Source organism: Hyperolius riggenbachi, chromosome 4, assembly GCF_040937935.1.
Source record: "Hyperolius riggenbachi isolate aHypRig1 chromosome 4, aHypRig1.pri, whole genome shotgun sequence".
NCBI classification, from domain to species: domain Eukaryota; kingdom Metazoa; phylum Chordata; class Amphibia; order Anura; family Hyperoliidae; genus Hyperolius; species Hyperolius riggenbachi.
The window spans coordinates 484196084-484215076 of NC_090649.1; the positions used below are offsets into that span (position 1 = coordinate 484196084).

Below are 18993 nucleotides of genomic sequence, written 5' to 3' on the forward strand. Positions count from 1 at the left end.
GTGCGCCTGTGCTGTTTCACTACAGTCCTAAGCAGTGAGATCTGAAAGTCGGTAACAGGATAGGGCATAGGTATCAACCGGCAACAATGACACCCGGGGTATAAGGGCCTGTACACACTGCTGCGCTTGCGTTGCGTTTTTGCCTGCGTTTTTCAGTGTGTACAGGCCCTAAGACGACCCCTGACTTTTCAGAAGATTTTCAAGGGTTAAAAAGTAGTCTTATACGCCAGAATATACAGTACATGTAAACAAATACAAATAAGAAGTGCGTTTCTTCCAGAGTAAAATTAGCTATAAATAAATAAATACTTTTCTCCTATGTTGCTGTCACTTACATTAGGTAGTGGTAGAAATCGGACAGACCCATCTCCTCATGGAGGATTCTCAGCAAAGTTTTTATTCTTTATAAAAACATTCTCTGAAAAGGATTTTATACAGTGATGCTGGCCAGCTTCCGTGCTCACTGCACAGTTTTTTTTGGCAGTTGGACAGAGCAACTGCCATTCACTAAGCGCTTTGGAAACTAAACAAACCCCTGAGAATTCCCCATGAGGAGATGGACTAGTCCAAAACCTGTCGCTTCTGTCTAATTTCTACTACCTACTGTAAGTGACAGCAACATAGGAGAAAAGTAATTTATGGCCCATTTTACTCTGGAAGAAACATACTTCTCATCTGTATCTGTTCACATGCATTTTAAACTTTACAATTTTTAGCAGTAGTGGTCCTTAAAATACCAATATTTTACGATCTTTGGTCTTCATTCACTAAGCTGCAAAAGCAGCGCAGCTTAGTTTGAGCAGCGCGAGTAATAATCCTCAGCGCACGCTACGGACTAGCATGCTCTTCTAACTTACGCCCTTCTAACTTACGCGCTCCCTTGTATTTGGCGACTGCTCCTTTACGCCCGCCCTGAGCCCTGTTGCGTCCAGTATCTGTTTAGGATGCCCCCCCCCCCTAGGAAACCCCTCCCACAGTGTGATGTCCCCCTTCTGTGTCTTGGATTTTATACGTCATTTCTTAGCTTACACTCTGTTATACATTTTATTTATCATGTTACATCTGTCAATGTAATCACTAGTTCTGTATTTTGTAACACTGTCCATATTTGATGTTTATCATTGTCTGTATAATTATGTACCCCTTGTTGTTTTCCGAGTTTGTACAGCACCACGGAATATGTTGATGCTTTATAAATGAATACTAATAATAATAATAATGTTAGGACCTAGGTACTGTGAAGCTTGTTGCATTATGGGAAATAACAGCTTTTTCCAACTGCCATGCAAGCAATATCTACCTCTGTGCACAGAACTCTCAGTAACAAACATTCTGTGTGGATCACCTGGCAGAACTAAAGATGTCACCACCAGTGATAGATTTCAGAATGTAAATCAGGTAGAGGTAGAGATTTTGCAAGGGGCAAACACTAAGGTCCCGTTTCCACTTGTGCGGTGCGAATCGCCGCGGTAAAAATTCGCATGCGGATGCGAATTTCGCATGCGGGTGTATGTGAATTTTCATGCGAGATGACGCTGTATGCGAATTTAACCATGGCAGTGACGGTGTGCTTTTCCATTGATTTCCATGCGAATTCGAATGAAAATTTGCATACCAAAGCCGCAGGCGATTTCCCTATTAAATACATTAGCGGCGATTCACATGCATTCCACACGCAGGCGAATTCTGAGGGCTCTGCCGTGCAGAAAAATCCTGCACAGAAAACGCTCAGGAAAACTGACAAGTGGAAAAAGGCCCATTCACTTGTATTGGCTATGCGAATCTGCATGCAGGAAACGCATGCAGATTCGCGATTGTGGAAACGGGCCCTGAATCATTTATAAATGAATATTGTAAAAACAAATACCGTATATACTCGCATATAAGCCTACCTAAGCCGAGGTACCCTCTTTTCCCTCAGAAACCAGGAAAAAGTGATCGACTCGCGCATACGCCCCCTCCCCAGTATAGCCCCCTCCATAGTAGCCAGATGTGCCCCCAGTACAAGTCAGACCCCTTTCCCATAGCCAGGTGTGTCACAAGGATGATACAGCTGTGTCTCAAAACACCACTAGATGGCGTCATAGATATGAGACAGCGAGAGTCACACAGGAAGATCACTGATCATTGCACCCTCTGCTCCACACACCAGGGGACCCCATGGTGCAAGGGATGCGGGGCACAGACACAGCAGGGAGCCGGCTGGCAAGAGCAGGATCACTAGTGCACAATCCTTACACTCCTCTGCCAGTAACAAAACCTGCTCCACCATCCATTCTGCTCCACTGACTCCCATATAAGCCGAGGGGGTAACTTTTCAGCACAATTTTTGTGCTGAACAGTTAGGCTTATATGCGAGTATATACAGTTATAAGCAATTTTATTCATTATGTTATTTTCACTAAATCTACATGTTTCTCTTTAAAGTTAGCTGTACTGGAGAGTTTATCTATTCTCCCCTCTCCCTCCTTCGCCAGCCTTCACAAGTCCTTATTCCATGTACAGAGACCTCATGGACAGCAGCCCCTCATCACTCCATGCCAGTGGCATAGCTAAGGAGCTGTCCGCCCCGATGCAAGTTTTACATTGGGGCCCCCCAAGCACTCTATACATAACAATTGATACGGCGCACCAAAACCTGCCAATGGCAACTACAGTGTCAGAGGTGCAAGAAGGGGGTGGGGAGCAGCTTGTTAATGATTACCAATATTCAAAGTATCTATAGAAGTGATTATTATGAGCACAGGACCAATAGAGAGCTAATACTGTAGTTGAGGGAGGGCCCCGATGCAGTCTCAACCTCTCCCCCTATTGCTACGCCCCTGCTCCATGCACAGGTAAAATATTCCCTCTTCCATGTGTAGCAGACCACGATTGCTATCAATGCATCAAACTTATGGACACAGTGGGGGAGACAGAGAAACTGTGAGACAGATAAATAGACTGACGTGAAAAGAGTATTCTGCACTGAGGCATTGACGTAGCTTATCCACACAATTACCACAGCTTGAGTTTCTCCATTCTGTGGTAATCTGAGCTCATTATTATTTATTATTATTATTATCACTATGTTTCAGTTTCAGAATGATGCTTGGTGATAAGTGTCTGAGGTCGTGATTCCAGTGCCTGAATAATAACATCTTGCAAGAACTTGAAGGATACGGCGTAAAAGAGAGACGTATGAGAGAGACGTATGAGAGAGACGACTCTGCCAAGCCACTGTTCTTCCTCCACAGAACTCCAGCACAGGAAGTTGTCATGACAGGATATGCACTCCAAGGCATGCACTTCCTTCACCTGCTACCATATCCTGCTCACCTACTCAACACTCAGGGGCAGGATTGTAAATATAGGGGAAGCAGAGGCGTAGGGGAGCTCCAACTACTACCTCATTCCCCTTCCGATAAAGGGGTCCATCCTGTGGATCAGGAGTTTTTGTGGCTACACTTGATAATGGGTGTGAAGAATCATGGTGGCCACACCTGTTTTGTAACTCTTGCAAGGCGGGCCCCCAGGCGGTTAGGGTTACCAAGGGTAGGCAAGGGAAAGACAATTGGGGGGCATCAATCGAAGTTTTACTGGGGGAACTCGTGGATTATAGTTATGCCCCCTCTTCAGGAACATAGTAAGTAATTGTTGGGCCCCTGTCTCCCCCATCCCCCACAAACAAAAATTGTTATATAGCCTTTGTGCCCCTCCCCCCCATGAGATACTATTAGGTAGTTTTTGTGCCCATCATCAACTTCCCCATATGGTATTAGGTGGTTTTGAGGTTCCCGAATTAACCCCCCTCCCCAGTAGAAATATAAGTTACCCTTTGTGGCCCCTCATCATACCCCCAGATAATAGTATTATATTAGGCAGCCTTTGTGCCCCCTTACAGTTCCCCACAGTTAGAAGTAATACTTAGCCCTTCGTGACCCTGCCAGGGCTGGTTCCAGACTTTTTGCTGCCCGAGGCAAACTTGTGAGGATGCGTCCCCCCCCCCCCCCAACCTGAATTGGAATGATCCTACAGCACCCGGCAATTTGCACCGCACGTTATAGCTGCGGTGAGCCCCCAAAAAACACTCTCAGAATAGGTAGGTAGCCAGGTATAGGTGCCCCATGTGTTGGTAGCTAGGTACAGTTGTCCCCAGTATAGGTTGGCCAGGTAAAGTTGCCCCCAGTATAGGTTGACCAGGCACTCTCTTCACTTCCTGTTTCTGCCTGGTGCTGCCCTAGACTTCTGCCGCTTGAGGAAGTCGCCTCACTTGGCATCATGGGCGGACCAGGCCTTGTGGCCACTATAGGCTAGCAGTCATTAGGAAGGTGTAGTTTCGGCTGTTTGAGCAATTACTTTACACTCTTTACACCCATGGGAGTGGTTAACGTGAAAAAAATGTAATAAAAAAAGTGCTTCATTTTTACAATAATTATGTATAAATGATTTAGTCAGTGTTTGCCCGTTGTAAAATCTTTCCTCTACCTGATTTACATTCTGACATTTATCACATGGTGACATTTCTACTGCTGGCAGGTGATTTAAGTGGTAGGAGATGCTGCTTGCTTTTTTAGCAGTTGGAAACAGCTGTAAACAGCTATTTCCCACAATGCAACGAGGTCCACAGACAGGAAACAGTCAGGACCATGGTCCTGACATCACACTGTGGGAGGGTCTCACCACAATATCAGCCATACAGAACCCCCTGATGATCCGTTTGTGAAAAGGAAAAGTTTTCTCGTGGAAAAGGGGGTATCAGCTACTGATTGGGATGAAGTTCACTTCTTGGTTAACGTTTTCTCTTTAAGGCTGGCTGGGTTTGAGCAGGTGCAATTTAGTTTATGAAAATCAGGTAGGTTCGTGTAGTTTTGTCTTGTTTAATTTTATGCACCATTAAAACAAAACAACGTTGTAGGAGATGAGTATAAATCTCTGCCTGAACTGAGGATTTAATCACACTTATGTAGGAGTACGCCAACACTTCAATCATACGTTTTCAGTAGAGATGGAAAAAAGGATGTCAGCTGTAAAATTCTTTATGTATGAAATATAATCATTGATATGAGCACCACGGCTCTGACTGTAATAACATCCACCGCTCCTTCCTTCTGATGCACAGCTTCTGCCTTTTATTTTAAGATGTGAGTTAATTAATCTTGTATTAATTAGACAGAACCTCGGGGTATTTGGAAATGGATGCGAAGATGTTTTAAAAATTGGCAAGTACATTGGATTTTATGCTGACTCACTGCCGGGATGTCTTATGAACTGTGATCAGCGAATACACTCTTCTAATTACCAGCGTAAGAAGAAAGAGACCGGCACACAACTTTTCTTGTAAGTGAAAATCTAATTCCCAACTGCAGGGGGTGAAGGTAGAGGGTGCCTGTAGTAGCGTAGGCATTGGCGTAGCAATAATGCAAAGGTTGAAACCGCGCAGGGGCCCTTGGGCCAGAGGGGCCCACTAGAGACCCTTCTTCATCCATCTTATTAGCTTTTCATTGGTGCTATGCTGGTAATGAACACCAGTAGCGCCGGCTGAGGGCGCCGCCATAGACTCTAATGCAATTATCGTTAATAGGGCAAAAAGAGCAGAAAAAAGGGCACCGTGATAAATATCGTTAACGACATTAGAACAATAGAGTTTTTGAAGTATGCTATCGTTTTAGAAGCTTGCAACATTATAGTTGTTGTCATATTATTTTGTTTATATGTACAGATTTTACGTTATCAACGATGTTATCGTTTCTATGTGTAAAAGGGTGTTTCTGCAGAGGGAGTGGATAGGGTTAGGCACCACCGGGGGGTGGTTAGGGTTAGGCGCCACCAGGGGAGTTGTTAGTTTTAGGCAACACCAGGGGATGGTTCTGTGTGAGAGTAGGGATGGGCTAAGCTGTATTGTTGAATTATGTAACAGTTTTTAACGGTATTATCTCCCGTCTGTTTTTACAATGGTATTTATCATTAACTAAGTAGCAGGCAGCAGGCACAGCGGTGGGGAGGGGGATTGGACCCCCCCTCCTCACCTGGGTCCCCCGGTCTGCGCTCCCCCCTCCAGCTATTAGCACAGGGTACAGGGGAAGCGGTGACTCACCTCCTTACGTTCCAGCACTGCGTTCCACTGCCCGTCAGTTCCTGCAAGGCCGCCCACTGTACTGTCCAGTGGACAGCATTGCATTAAGTGACGAGCGGTGGAATGCAGCACTGAAACGTAAGGAGGCGAGTCACCGTTTCCCCGCCCGCTGCCTGATTGTACACTGCGCTAATAGCTGGAGGGTGAGCGCAGACCGGGGGACCCAGGTGAGGAGGGGGGGGGGGGGGGGTCCGACCCCCTCCCTATACTGGGGGCAATTATACTACCTATCGGGGGGGGGGGGGGGGCGCAGCATCTTGATAAGTTTTCCTCAGGCGGCAAAAAGTCTACAACAGTTTAGATATTCTAATGGTCTGAGATTTTGATTTTGGGGGTTTTCATAAGCGGGGCCACTTATGAAAACCCCAAAATCAAAATCTCAGCCCATTAGAATATTGTGAAAATGTTCAATATTCTAGGCTGAAAGTGTCAGACGCAAATCAGCGAATTCATTAATTCATCCAAAACACCCATTTCATATATTAGTTTCACCTTTTTAAGGCGCCGCCATGGGCTGTAATGTGAATTGAGCTATGGCCATCAAAAGACAGAGCCAGCCCAAGGTACTATAAAAGCATTATAATTACATCTTACCCTAGAGTGATGCTGGGTACACACGTTGAGATTTCCTGCTCGATTCGCTGGATCGAACGGTTCGATTCGATTATTTCAAACATGCTCGATTGGATTTCGATCGTTTTTTTCACGTTAAGTATGCAAAATCGACGGCAAAAACGATCGAAATCCGATCGAGCATGTTTGAAATAATCGAATCGAACCGCGAATCGAGCGGGAAATCTCATCGTGTGTACCCAGCATGAGAGTGGCAGGCTGGAGGGTGAATAGTAACTTTTGAAGGAGCAGGGTGAGCCGTTTTTTTGGATTTACCCTGCACAGTGCTGCTCATCCAATATTTGGATATCCGAACTACCCAGATAATCCGAACTATTTCCACTATCCGAACTTTGAAAAGGAATTCGGATATTTTTTAAAATCCGAATACCACTATCCGAGAAAACTCATTCATGGGGATTCTCTGGGATTTATTTATTGTCAAATCTACTTAGTGAATGGCAGTTGCTCTGTCCAACTGCCAAAAAACGGTGTAGCGAGCAGGGAAGCTGGCCAGCATTTGTATAAATGCTTTTTAGGGAATATCTTTATAAAGTATAAAATTCTTGCTGAGAATCCCCTATGAAGAGATGGACTAGTCCAAAACCTGTCACTTCTGTCAGATTTCTACTACCTACTGTAAGTGACAGCAACATAGGAGAAAAGTAATTTATGGCTCATTTTACTCTGGAAAAAACATACTTCTTATTTTTATATGTTTGCACATACTTTAACCACTTTACCCCCGGCGGTACGAATTTCTCCGTCCCTTTTTTCCCCCCTAAAAAACCAGGGACGGAGAAATCCGTACCTTCCACGCTACCGCCGCTGTCCGCGCTCCCGCCGCTCGTGCGCGCGCACCCGCCGCTCGTGCATGCCGCCGCCCGCTCGCATGGAGATCAATGAACGGAAAAATCCATTCCCGTTCGTTGATCTAAGCCCCCGCAATGATCCGCTGCTTCTATTAGAAAGATCATTGTGATTCTCCCAGCCTCCTACTGCTTCCTGTAAGCGTCCTTCTGAACGCTTACAGGTCGCATGGAAACAGACTCACTGTGGCCATCTTGTGTCCAAATAGTAAACTACACCCTAAAGCATTTTACACATACAAATATATTGTATTATACAATAAATTAACTCATTACCTCCCACACTCCCCAATTTTTATTTTTTTTTGTAATTTAAAAAAGAAAATACAATAAAAAAAAAACAAAAACATAAATAGTTACCTTAGGGACTGAACTTTTAAAATATTTATGTTAAGAGGGTATAACACTGTTACTTTATAAACTACGGGCTTGTAATTAGGGATGGACGCAAAACTGAAAAAATGCACCTTTATTTCCAAATAAAATATTGGCGCCAAACATTGTAATAGGGACATGATTTAAACGGTTTTATAACGGGGACAAATGGGCAAATGCATTTCATGGGTTTTAATGACAGTAGCATACATTATTTAAAAACTATAATGGCCGAAAACTGAAAAATAATATTTTTTCCCACATTTTTTCCTATTTTCCGATTAAAACACATTTAGAATAAAATAATTCTTGGCATAATGTCCCACCTAAAGAAAGCCTAATTGGTGGCGAAAAAAACAAGATATAGTTAATTTCATTGTGATAAGTAATTATAAAGTTATAGATGAATGAATGGATGGAGCGCTGAAAGGTGCAAATTGCTCTGGTGTTCAAGGGGTAAAACCCCTCAGTGGTGAAATTTTAAAATTTTTCACCATAGTGCATCTTTACAAAGTAGATTTAAACATAAAATAAAACTGGGAAATATCTTAAAAAGTCATTTTTAGGAGGAAGATAGATACAATTATTTATTTTATTAGTTTATTTTCACCTCGGGTGTGCTTTAATGCATTGAAAATTGCACTAGGGGCGAAAGCCTTGCTGGCGGACTGATCGGCACGCTGTGCGCATGTTACGCTCACAGCTGGGACATTATCTCTATTGTATGATGGACCTCAGATCCAGGACAGAAGAGAATGAAAGCAAGACATGATCAGTTATCAGATTTATTCATGTTCAGCAGGACCCGAGCCGTGATGGAAATGCAGCTGCTGTCTTCTGGATCCGCAGTGATCAAATTATTAATTACATCTCTTCCTGCGAGTCGGATCTTGGCTCATGTAGAAGGCGATACTCCCCATCTGTCTCTTCCATAGAAACCTGTTCCAAGCAGCAAGACAACATCACTACAGATCATGCTGGAGAATATACATTACATAAGAAATCAGCGTCCTGCCAACCAGCCTCCCGCCTCCAGCAGAATACCTACTCTACACTGTTCTTAGACTTTATGTTAGAGATTACTGATGACAATAAAAGAGAGTAGCTCAGCACATAGCACAGGAGCAAAATCCACAGTGTTTGAAATTTGTTTTGCAGAAACTGGCCAATATGCAATTAAAGGACACCTGAACTGATGCCCAGTGCACACCAAAAACCTCTAGCAGATCTGCTGCCGCTAGAGGTTTTTGAAGCAGATTTTTAGAGCGATTTTAGGCATGTTTAGAGACGTTTTCTAAACATGCCTAGCATTTTCTGGAGCGTTTTTGTGTAGCAGATTTCATATTTTGTTACAGTAAAGCTGTAACTGAACAGCTTCTGTAACAAAAACGCCTGGAAAACCGCTCTGATCTAGCGTTTTCCAGAGCGGTTTGAGCTTTTCCTATACTTTACATTGAGGCAGAAACGCTTCTGCAAACCGCAAAAATGCTGCAGGACCCACGTTTACGGTTTGCTAAAAACCTCAAACCGCTGGTGTGCACCATCCCATTGAGATACATTAGCCAAGCGTTTTCACAGGGTTTTGAAAACGCTACCAAAAACGCATAGTGTGCACCAGCCAACCATCTCATGATTGATGAATACCTGCAGTGCCCCCTGGTGGCTAGCTGCATTCTAGAATGGAGGGAGAGTGGAGATCAATAGACTTGGGGCAAGGAGGGGCTCCTGTTGAAAACTATAGCATCTGCACAACAATGCCAGCACACAGAACAGGCATTTCATTACTGTAATGTGCACCGAACCATTTAGATACTTATGAATTGGCTCCCAGCATGACTTTTACTGCAAAACTCAGAAGACTGACTATCTTGAAAACAATCTGATTCAGAACATTAATTTGGACTTTGAAGCAAGCAGGGCCAGACCTAAATATATTGTCTGATAGCTTAGCAAGTCTTCCCAAATGTTACCTTTTCTGTAGTGAGACAAGACTTTTGCAGCTAAGAATCCTGGATTATCTATTTGCTATCTCAGCCTGAAGCAGCACAATAAACATATTTATCAAGAGTGAAAGAGAGAAAATATTGGCAGGTTTTTAGAAATCCGTGCAGAACTGTCTCAGACATCTCAAGAAATCACTAAATAGTGCCGATTTCTCCTGAAACTGTTCTTAAAGAGACACTGAAGCGAAAAAAAATATATGATATAGTGAATTGGTTGTGTACTATGAATAATTACTAGAAGATTAGCAGCAAAGAAAATATTCTCATACTTTTATTTTCAGGTATATGGTGTTTTTTCTAACATTGCATCATTCTCTAATATGTGCAGATTACACAACACTCAGCATTCAAAATGAGTCTTTCAGAGCAGTCTGTGAAGTAATGACCTCTCCTCTAGCAGAGAAAAAGTAAACAGTTTACTTACAGTTGAGATAATAAGTCAGAAGACAGCCCTCCCCACGACTAACTTAGTCGGAGAGCTTAATGGCTTGTTTGCATAGAGATAACAACTGGAGTTTCTCAACTCTTCCTGTACTGGAAACAATTAGACTGATGTATCTGATCTTAAAGGGAAGGTCCAAGCAAAAAAAAAAATGAGTTTCACTTACCTGGGGCTTCTACCAGCCCCATGCAGCCATCCTGTGCCCTCGTAGTCACTCATTGCTGCTCCAGTCCCCCACTGGCAGCTTTCTGACCTCGGAGGTCAGGGCCGAATTGCGTACATTTTTACACATTCCTGCTAGTGCAGGAACATTAACACATACATTTTTACGCGTTAGTGGTGCAACGCGTACATTTTTGTTCCTGCACTAGCTGGAATGCGTAAAAATGTATGCAATGTGGCCCTGACCTCCGAGGTCAGAAAGCTGCCAGCGGGGGACTGGAGCAGCAGTGAGTGACTACGAGGGCACAGGATGGCTACATGGAGCTGGTAGAAGCCCCAGGTAAGTGAAACTCATTTTTTTTTTTTGCTTGGACCTTCCCTTTAATGTTTTATTTCTTAGCTGTACTACACATACAAATCATAATATCATCATTTTTTTTCCGCTTCAGTGTCTCTTTAAATAGGAAGAGTTAGGAAGGTCTCTCAGACAGAGCAGTGTGTGAGTGTGGCACGATGCACACCAAAACCCGCTAGCAGATCCAAAAAATGCTAGCAGATTTAGGCCTCTTGCACACTGCAAGCGATTCCGATTCAGATTCCGCTTTTTAATCAGTTTTTACATCCGATTCAGATTCCGATTTGCAGTTTGCTCCCTGCACACTGCAAATCGGAATCTGAATCGGATGTAAAAACTGATTAAAAAGCGGAATCTAAAATCGGAATCGCTTGCAGTGTGCAAGAGGCCTAATGAACGCTTTTTTTTTATTTTTCTGAGGCGTTTTGCTAGCGTTTTGCGGATTGCTGCTGCAGATTTCAGTGTAGCATATCTCATATATTGTTAGAGCCAGTCCACACTAGGTCCGGAAACGTATCCGTGGCTGCGTTTTTCAAACCTGATGAAAAACGGAGTCCCGGATACTAATGTTGAAAATAGCAGCCAGCCTCACCCAAGTAAAAAACTGATCCGTCTGTGTTTGCGGGGATCAGTTTTCCAAACCTGAACGGAAGGTCCGGATCTGCTGCATTTTCACGCAATGGATCAGGACCACGGATACACGCAGGGGTAGTGAAAGTAATGAGAAAACGCATCTCCAGCTCCACAGGCAAAAAACGGATGTTAAAACGGATAGCCTGAGCTTTATGATTGGCCCAAAAAAATCCTCCCACTCCTTCCTAATGATGGAGACGTTTTCTGTCAGGGAAAAACCTGAACGGAAACTGATGCAAAACTGATGCACTTTCATCAGTTTGCAGTACGGTGGGTACTTCCCCTGATCCGGACTGCAGTGTCCGTCCTGCAACCGGGTCTAGTGTGGACCCACTCTTACAGTAAAGCTGTTACTGAACAGCTTCTGTAACAAAACCGCCTGGCAAACTGCTCTGATCTGCTGCTTTTCAGAGCGGTTTGCGTTTTTCCTATACTTAACATTGAGGCAGAAACGCCTCCACAATCCAAAAAATGCCTCACCCCGGGAGGATTTTTTTCTGCAAAACGCCTCCCGCTCTGGTGTGCACACCCCCATTGAAATACATTACCCTAGCGTATCCGCAGCCGCAAGGGGCTGCAAAAACGCCTGAAAACCCGCTCGGTGTGCCCCAGCCCTGTGAGGGAAATTTCTGTTGCTGAGGCAGGCCAGTTTCCAGGCTAAATTGCACCCAGGGCGAGGGTGTAAAAATTGTGTCCCCTTCCTCCCCACCCCTGTGGACTCGCGAAGCCTTACTCTTTAGGGACAGTCACACAGCCACAGGTCACAAGTAGATCTGCCTACTTCCTAGTGACCAGCCGCTCATCAAGGAGGAAGCAGGGACCAGGAGAACACACAGGTGAAGAGAGCCCGGAAAGCCGACTCCTCCATTGGCGCCGAGCACTGACAGCCTGCAGTACCGCTACAGGACATCAGGTGTCATCACGCGGTGGTGACGTGATAATGACTTGACGTCAGATGCAGGCAGCCCAGGAGGAGACAAGGAAGGTGATCGCGCTGGTAATCTTCTTTCTTCTTCCATTTGGCTGCACCGTGCGTCACCAGCTTCTAGCGGTTATGTCCTGCTGCATGCTCCCCCCTTGTTTTACTTGCTGGACTGTGCCCAGGGCAGTCACCCTGCCCAAGAAACAGCCCTGTGCTGAGGTAACCAATACAGATGCTGTATTCAATACAGTGTATTGCATCAACGCCTAGCACTTGAAGGGTGAAGCACAGAACAGCTTTGCAGAATTCAACAGGGGGAGGAGCCCTTCACAAATCATGTCTAGCCTGCACTGCGCACTAGGTAGGTAGCCAGGTATAGGTGCCCCCCGTGTTGGTAGCTAGGTACAGTTGTCCCCAGTATAGGTTAGCCAGGCACTCTCTTCAGTTCCTGTTTCTGCCTGGTGTCGCCCCCTGACTTCTGCCGCCTGAGGAAGTCGCCTCACTTGGCATCATGGGCGGACCAGGCCTGATTGAAGTTGATAGGCAGGAGAAAACACCTCCTTCCTCCAGCCCAAAGTGCACGGATCACTCCCACACCGTCGTCCTCAGTCTTCTCCTGCTCCGGTACCGGATCCCATAACTTTAGACAGTCACGGCCAGTCTGCTGCCCGAGAGATACGTAGAGGGCGCACTTCTCTTGCGCAGACTGACCGCGACTGACTGAAGTTACGGGACCCGGTATCGGAGCTACGGGAAGACTGAGAACGGCAGCGTGGGCGCGATCCATGCGGATGGGGCTGGAGTAAGCCCCAGGTATGTATAAATCTTTTATTGCAGGTCGTCTCCTTTAAAGGGAAGGTTCAGGGAGGGTGGGCAAAAAATAAAAATCAAATTCCACTTACCTGGGGCTTCCTCCAGCCCGTGGCAGGCAGGAGGTGCCCTCGCCGCCGCTCCGCAGGCTCCCGGTGGTCTCCGGTGGCGCGCCCGACCTGGCCAGGCCGGCTGCCAGGTCGGGCTCTTCTGCGCTCCAAGGCCCGGAACTTCTGCGTCCCACGCCGGCGCTCTGACGTCATCGGACGTCCTCCGTGCTCTACTGCGCATGCGCAGTAGTTCTGCGCATGCGCAGTAGAGCCCGGAGGACGTCCGATGACGTCAGCGCGCCGGCGTGGGACGCAGAAGTTCCGGGCCTTGGAGCGCAGAAGAGCCCGACCTGGCAGCCGGCCTGGCCAGGTCGGGCGTGCCACCGGAGACCACCGGGAGCCTGCGGAGCGGCGGCGAGGGCACCTCCTGCCTGCCACGGGCTGGAGGAAGCCCCAGGTAAGTGGAATTTGATTTTTATTTTTTACCCACCCTCCCTGAACCTTCCCTTTAAGTGCTTCAGAAAACATGACTGTATTCGACCCAGTGGGTCCAGTAGCTCAGAGAAGCTTTTTTGCATAGATAGCAAATGAAGTTTACCTCTTTCTGTACTGGACATCATTAGACTCTCTTTTCTTTGCTTCCAATGTTCTATTCCTTAGCTGTACTGCACATACAATTCATTATATCATACTTTCATTTTTGCTTCAGGTTTTCTTTAATTCTAGAATAAATCTGCAGCGCCATCTGCTGGTCAGTAGTGAAACCTCTACCTGTCTAATGTGAGAAGCCTTTTGAGACTGTTCAGCTCCTGGGGGTCTGATGGGATCTTTGATAACACCCAATATCAGCCTCCTGCTGCCAAAATAAGAACTTTTGGGTACAGATATCTCTTGTCTGGGGAAATCTTGAGATTTGCAGTGCACTATTTTTGACAACTGTGTGAGAATAGACAGAGGAGGAAAGACACAAATAGGGCATCAGCCATTAGTTGTAAGTTAGCTGGGTACCAGTTTCCATAGTCGTAGCTAGATGGGAGCAATCCTGGAAACTGCAGAGGGGGGGGGGGGGGGGGGCAGAGCTGTGGGGGTTCCTATCTATTAACCTTCCCTTCTTCTAATACGGGGACTTATACTTCAGATCAGGTGTTTTTGTGGTATGAGTGTGAAGATCATGATCAGGGCCGGTTCTCTCATGAAGCAAGGCGAAACATTTGCATCAGGTGCAGAGATTACAGGGGCAGCATGTTTGTACTGTGTTTACACTAGCAGCATGCAGTAATAGTAGGAGGAGAAGCGAGATGAGAGCAAGGGGAAGGAGTCATCATTGGGGAAAAGCAGCTTGTTGTGCTGTGTGAGGAGTCTGACAGTGAGTGAGGAGGGGGGAGGCAGGAGAGCATCATTGGGGAAAAGCAGCTTGTTGTGCTGTGTGAGGAGTCTGACAGTGAGTGAGGAGGGGGGAGGCAGGAGAGCATCATTGGGGAAAAGCAGCTTGTTGTGCTGTGTGAGGAGTCTGACAGTGAGTGAGGAGGGGGGAAAAGCAGCTTGTTGTGCTGTGTGAGGAACCTGACAGTGAGTGAGGAGGAGGGAGGCAGGAGAGCAGCATTGGGGAAAAGCAGCTTGTTGTGCTGTGTAAGGAGTCTGACAGTGAGTGAGGAGGGGGGAGGCAGGAGATCAGCCACATTTCATTTGACTTGCACAGCAGAAGGGAGGAGGTGGCACTGCTGTCCTGACTGAGGAGGAATGGAGTGGCTGAGGGTGAGCAGCTTGTTTGTCACAGACTCACAGCCAGCCAGTGTGCTATTGGGTTGAGCTGCAGCATGTCATGTGAGAACATTAAATCGGAACTGAAAGGTCTTCAAAAACAAAAAGAGTTTCACTTACCTGGGGCTTCTGCCAGCCCCCTGCAGCCGCCCTGTGCCCGCACCGTGACATACCGATCTTTCGTTCCCATGCCGCGCCTTACTTTCACTTCGTGCAGTAAGTGTCCACAGGTGCAGTAGAGATTTTCTCATACTACGCCTGCGCAGGACACTCCTGGCCACGGGAACGCGTACAAGGATACGCTTGGCTAGGACCCAGTGGAGGTCCACTTAAAAGTCGGCCTCCACTACGAGAATAAAAGTAAGCCATGATGGGGGAACAGAGGATCGTTATGTGACGGCGTGGGCACAGGGCGGCTGCAGGGTGCTGCCAGAAGCCTCAGGAAACTGAAACTCTTAATTTTTTAAGACCTTTCAGTTCTGCTTTAAAGAGACTCTGAAGCGAGAATAAATCTCGCTTCAGAGCTCATAGTTAGCAGGGGCATGTGTGCCCCTGCTAAACCGCCGCTATCGCGCCGCTAAACGGGGGTCCTTTCACCCCCAAACCCACCCCCGCAATAGTTGGTCGTAGAGTTGGTCGTTCGTGGAGGCAGGGCTAACGGCTGCAGCCCTGCCTCCAGTCGCGTCTATCAGCGGCACATCGCCGCCTCTCCCCCGCCCCTCTCAGTGAAGGAAGACTGAGAGGGGCGGGGGAGAGGCGGAGATACGCGCTGACAGACGCACGTGGGGGAGGGCTGCGGCGGTTAGCCCTGCCCCAACCAGGAAGCGCTCCCCCGCTGCACCGAGGGGATTTGGGGGTGAAGGGACCCCCGTTTAGCGCCGCGATAGCGGCGGTTTAGCAGGGGCACACATGCCCCTGCTATCTATGAGGTCTGAAGCGAGATTTATTCTCGCTTCAGACTCTCTTTAAATGAAGCAGAGTAAATTGCCAGGTGCTGAGCGATCATTCCAAATCAGGGGGGGGCATCTTCACAAGTTTGCCTCGGGCATCAAAAAGTCTAGAACACTTGTTTTATGACCCTTCTGAGATGGGCCCACAGGACATAAGGGATAAGAAGGGGAGGCAAGGGAACATTGGGGGGACCCTAAAGTTTTGCTGGGGGGGGGGGGGGGGAGGTGGGGCTACGCATGAATTGCAGCTATGCCACTGTCACTTCCATTGTATTCCTGAGTAGCTGTCACACACTAAAGCTGCTCAAACAAACTTAATTAGGGAGGGTTAACACTTATCTCTGCGATTTTCAGCAGCATTTTACATACACGTGTTTCCGGTCACTATTTGCATTTGTGTTTTTTCATGCTTTTTTTTTTTTTTTACAGCAGATATTGAAAGCCAGTGGGAAAATGCAAATTTATGCTGCAAGAAGTAAGAGGTTTTTTTTTTCACACATGTGAAATAGAAAAAGCAAGTTTTCAATTTTTAGCATATGTGCGATTCTCCATTGACTTTTATTAGATGTGCGGCAAATGTATTTTCGCGCATTCGCAAAACACACGTGATTTTTAACAAGTGTGAACCCCGCCTTACTGTTGTTTGCAGGAATTGGGACTCAATCTCTTGGGTGACAGTTCGGGACTGAGTGCTGTACAGATGCTTCAGAGCCGCATGCTGTTGCTATGGTAGCAGAGGAGGGATAACAGTTCGGCGGACAATGGAGCGGCTTTTGGCGGGAAGGGTGAGGTTAAGTCCGAGGCTCAGGCGTTGTTGCTAAATATCCATCGTGTTGCATCTTTAGGTGATATCAGGGGATACCTGTACACACACTAAATTAACCCTCATATGTCCCCTAAGTCCCTAATGCAGGGCTGTCAACCTCTAATGCAAAGTGGGCCAACATTGTACACTACGACTTAATCACCAAACGTAATATCTACTGGCCACCTTCCTCTCTTATAAAGTTCCCTGGTTTCTAATGGCCTCCCTCCAACCCCTTTACAGTTCCATGGTGCCTCCCCTATACAGTTCCCTGGTGTCTAGAGGGCCCCATCCTCCTCTATACAGTTCCCTAATGTTTAGTGGTTTCCTCCTACCTATTGCTTCCCTGGTGATTTAGGGTTTCACCTCCAATATAGCTTCCCTGGTGGACTAGAGAGGGTCAAATATAATGAAAAAGTGGGGAAACCACTTGAGGGACAAATTTAATGGCTCTGAGGGCCAGATTTGGCCCACGGGCCAGAGTTTAACATGTGTGCCCTAATGCAAACCTCCCCCTCATATGTCCCTAACACTAACCTCCCCCCCATAAGTCCCTAACACTATCCTCCCCCTCATGTGTCCCTCCCTAACACTAGCCTCACCCCTATATACAGTAAAAGTGTTAGTATAGTGACAGGTGACGGGAGAAGGTTAAAATTAGTATTGTAGAGAGATGTTTAGTATTTTAATTAGTTAGTGTTAGAGAGAAGAAAATGATGTGAAGGCTAGTACTACAGTAGGGGATAGGAGGTTAGTGTTACTGGTCACTTCCTGAACCACTGACTGTCTGTTCTGCAGGCTACAATCTTCTCACACAGAGACAACCTGTGCCTTACCCTTTGCAGTCTGAACTATGGAGATGATGCAATCTAGGCAGCAGGAGCAGCTACACCCACAGAGCTAGAAACTGACTCCACTCTGTCGCTTCTGGTCATGTGATCAACATTTCAAGATAGGGTTTTTAGCTTCAAAAGTCTAATTTCACACTATAAAATTTAATATTTGGTTATGAAGCTATTAGACTGTGTTTTTAGATCACTGCCTGGAGCAAATCAACAGAAGCGTTTTATCAAATGTCATCGCTAGGTGTATACTTACTGAGTCTGTTCTGGGATGAGAAGACTATCTCCACTGGTCAATGTCAGCATTTTATCGCAGACAGATACAACAGACGAGCCCTCCTGTAATGAGATTTCATAACAGCACAGTTAAAGCAAGCCTAAAGCAGGAAAAAAAAAAACATACCTAAGGTGAGGGAAGGCTCTAGGTTCTATAGAGCAGAGTTCCCCAACCCTATCCTCAAGGCCCACCAACAGTACATGTTTTGCAGAAAACCACATACAATCACAGGTGGGGTAATTAGTGTCTCAGCAGAGGTGATTAACCCATTCAGGTTCCGTCGTTTTCACTTGAGAAATGTTCACCTCCCATTCATTAGCCTCTAACTTTATCACTACTTATCACAATAAACTGATCTATATCTTGTTTTTTCCGCCACCAATTAGGCTTTCTTTGGGGGGTACATTTTGCTAAGAGCCACTTTACTGTAAATGCATTTTAACAGGAAGAATAAGAAAAAAACGGAAAAAATCATTATTTCTCAGTTTTCAGCCATTATAGTTTTAAAATAATACATGCCTCCATATTTAAAACTCACGTTTTGTATTTGCCCATATGTCCCGGTTATTACACCGTTAAAATTATGTCCCTATCACAATGTATGGCGACAATATTTTATTTGGAAATAAAGGTGCATTTTTTCCGTTTTGCATCCATCACTATTAACAAGTTTAAAATAAAAAAAAAAATAGAAATATTTCATCTTTACATTGATATTTAAAAAGTTTAGACCCTTAGGTAAATATTTACATGTTTTTTTTTTATTGTAATGGTTTTTTTTTTTTTTATATTAAACATTTTATTTGGGTATTTTTGGGAGGGTGGGAGGTAAACAATAGATTTATAATGTAATTGTGTGTTATGTTTAACTTTTTTTTAATTTTAGTTGTAGTTTTACTTTTTGGCCACAAGATGGCGGCCATGAGTTTGTTTACATGACGTCACTCTAAGCGTAACTCACGCTTAGAGTGACTCATCGGGAAGGGAACGGCCAGAAAAGGCGCAGCTTC

General features: G+C 45.7%; 1 protein-coding gene across 1 annotated transcript in view; it reads right to left on the reverse strand.

Annotated features, from left to right (window-relative positions):
* Nucleotides 1-8742: 8742 nt before the first annotated feature.
* The window catches only part of HAAO (3-hydroxyanthranilate 3,4-dioxygenase), a 75975-nt gene continuing 65724 nt past the window's right edge, over nucleotides 8743-18993 (reverse strand). The window contains exons 9-10 of the mRNA XM_068279710.1: nucleotides 17963-18045; nucleotides 8743-8910 (exon numbers count right to left, since the gene is read on the reverse strand). Coding sequence (XP_068135811.1) covers nucleotides 8832-8910; nucleotides 17963-18045 — 162 coding nt within the window. The 3' untranslated portion in view covers nucleotides 8743-8831. The remainder of the gene's footprint in view (nucleotides 8911-17962; nucleotides 18046-18993) is intronic.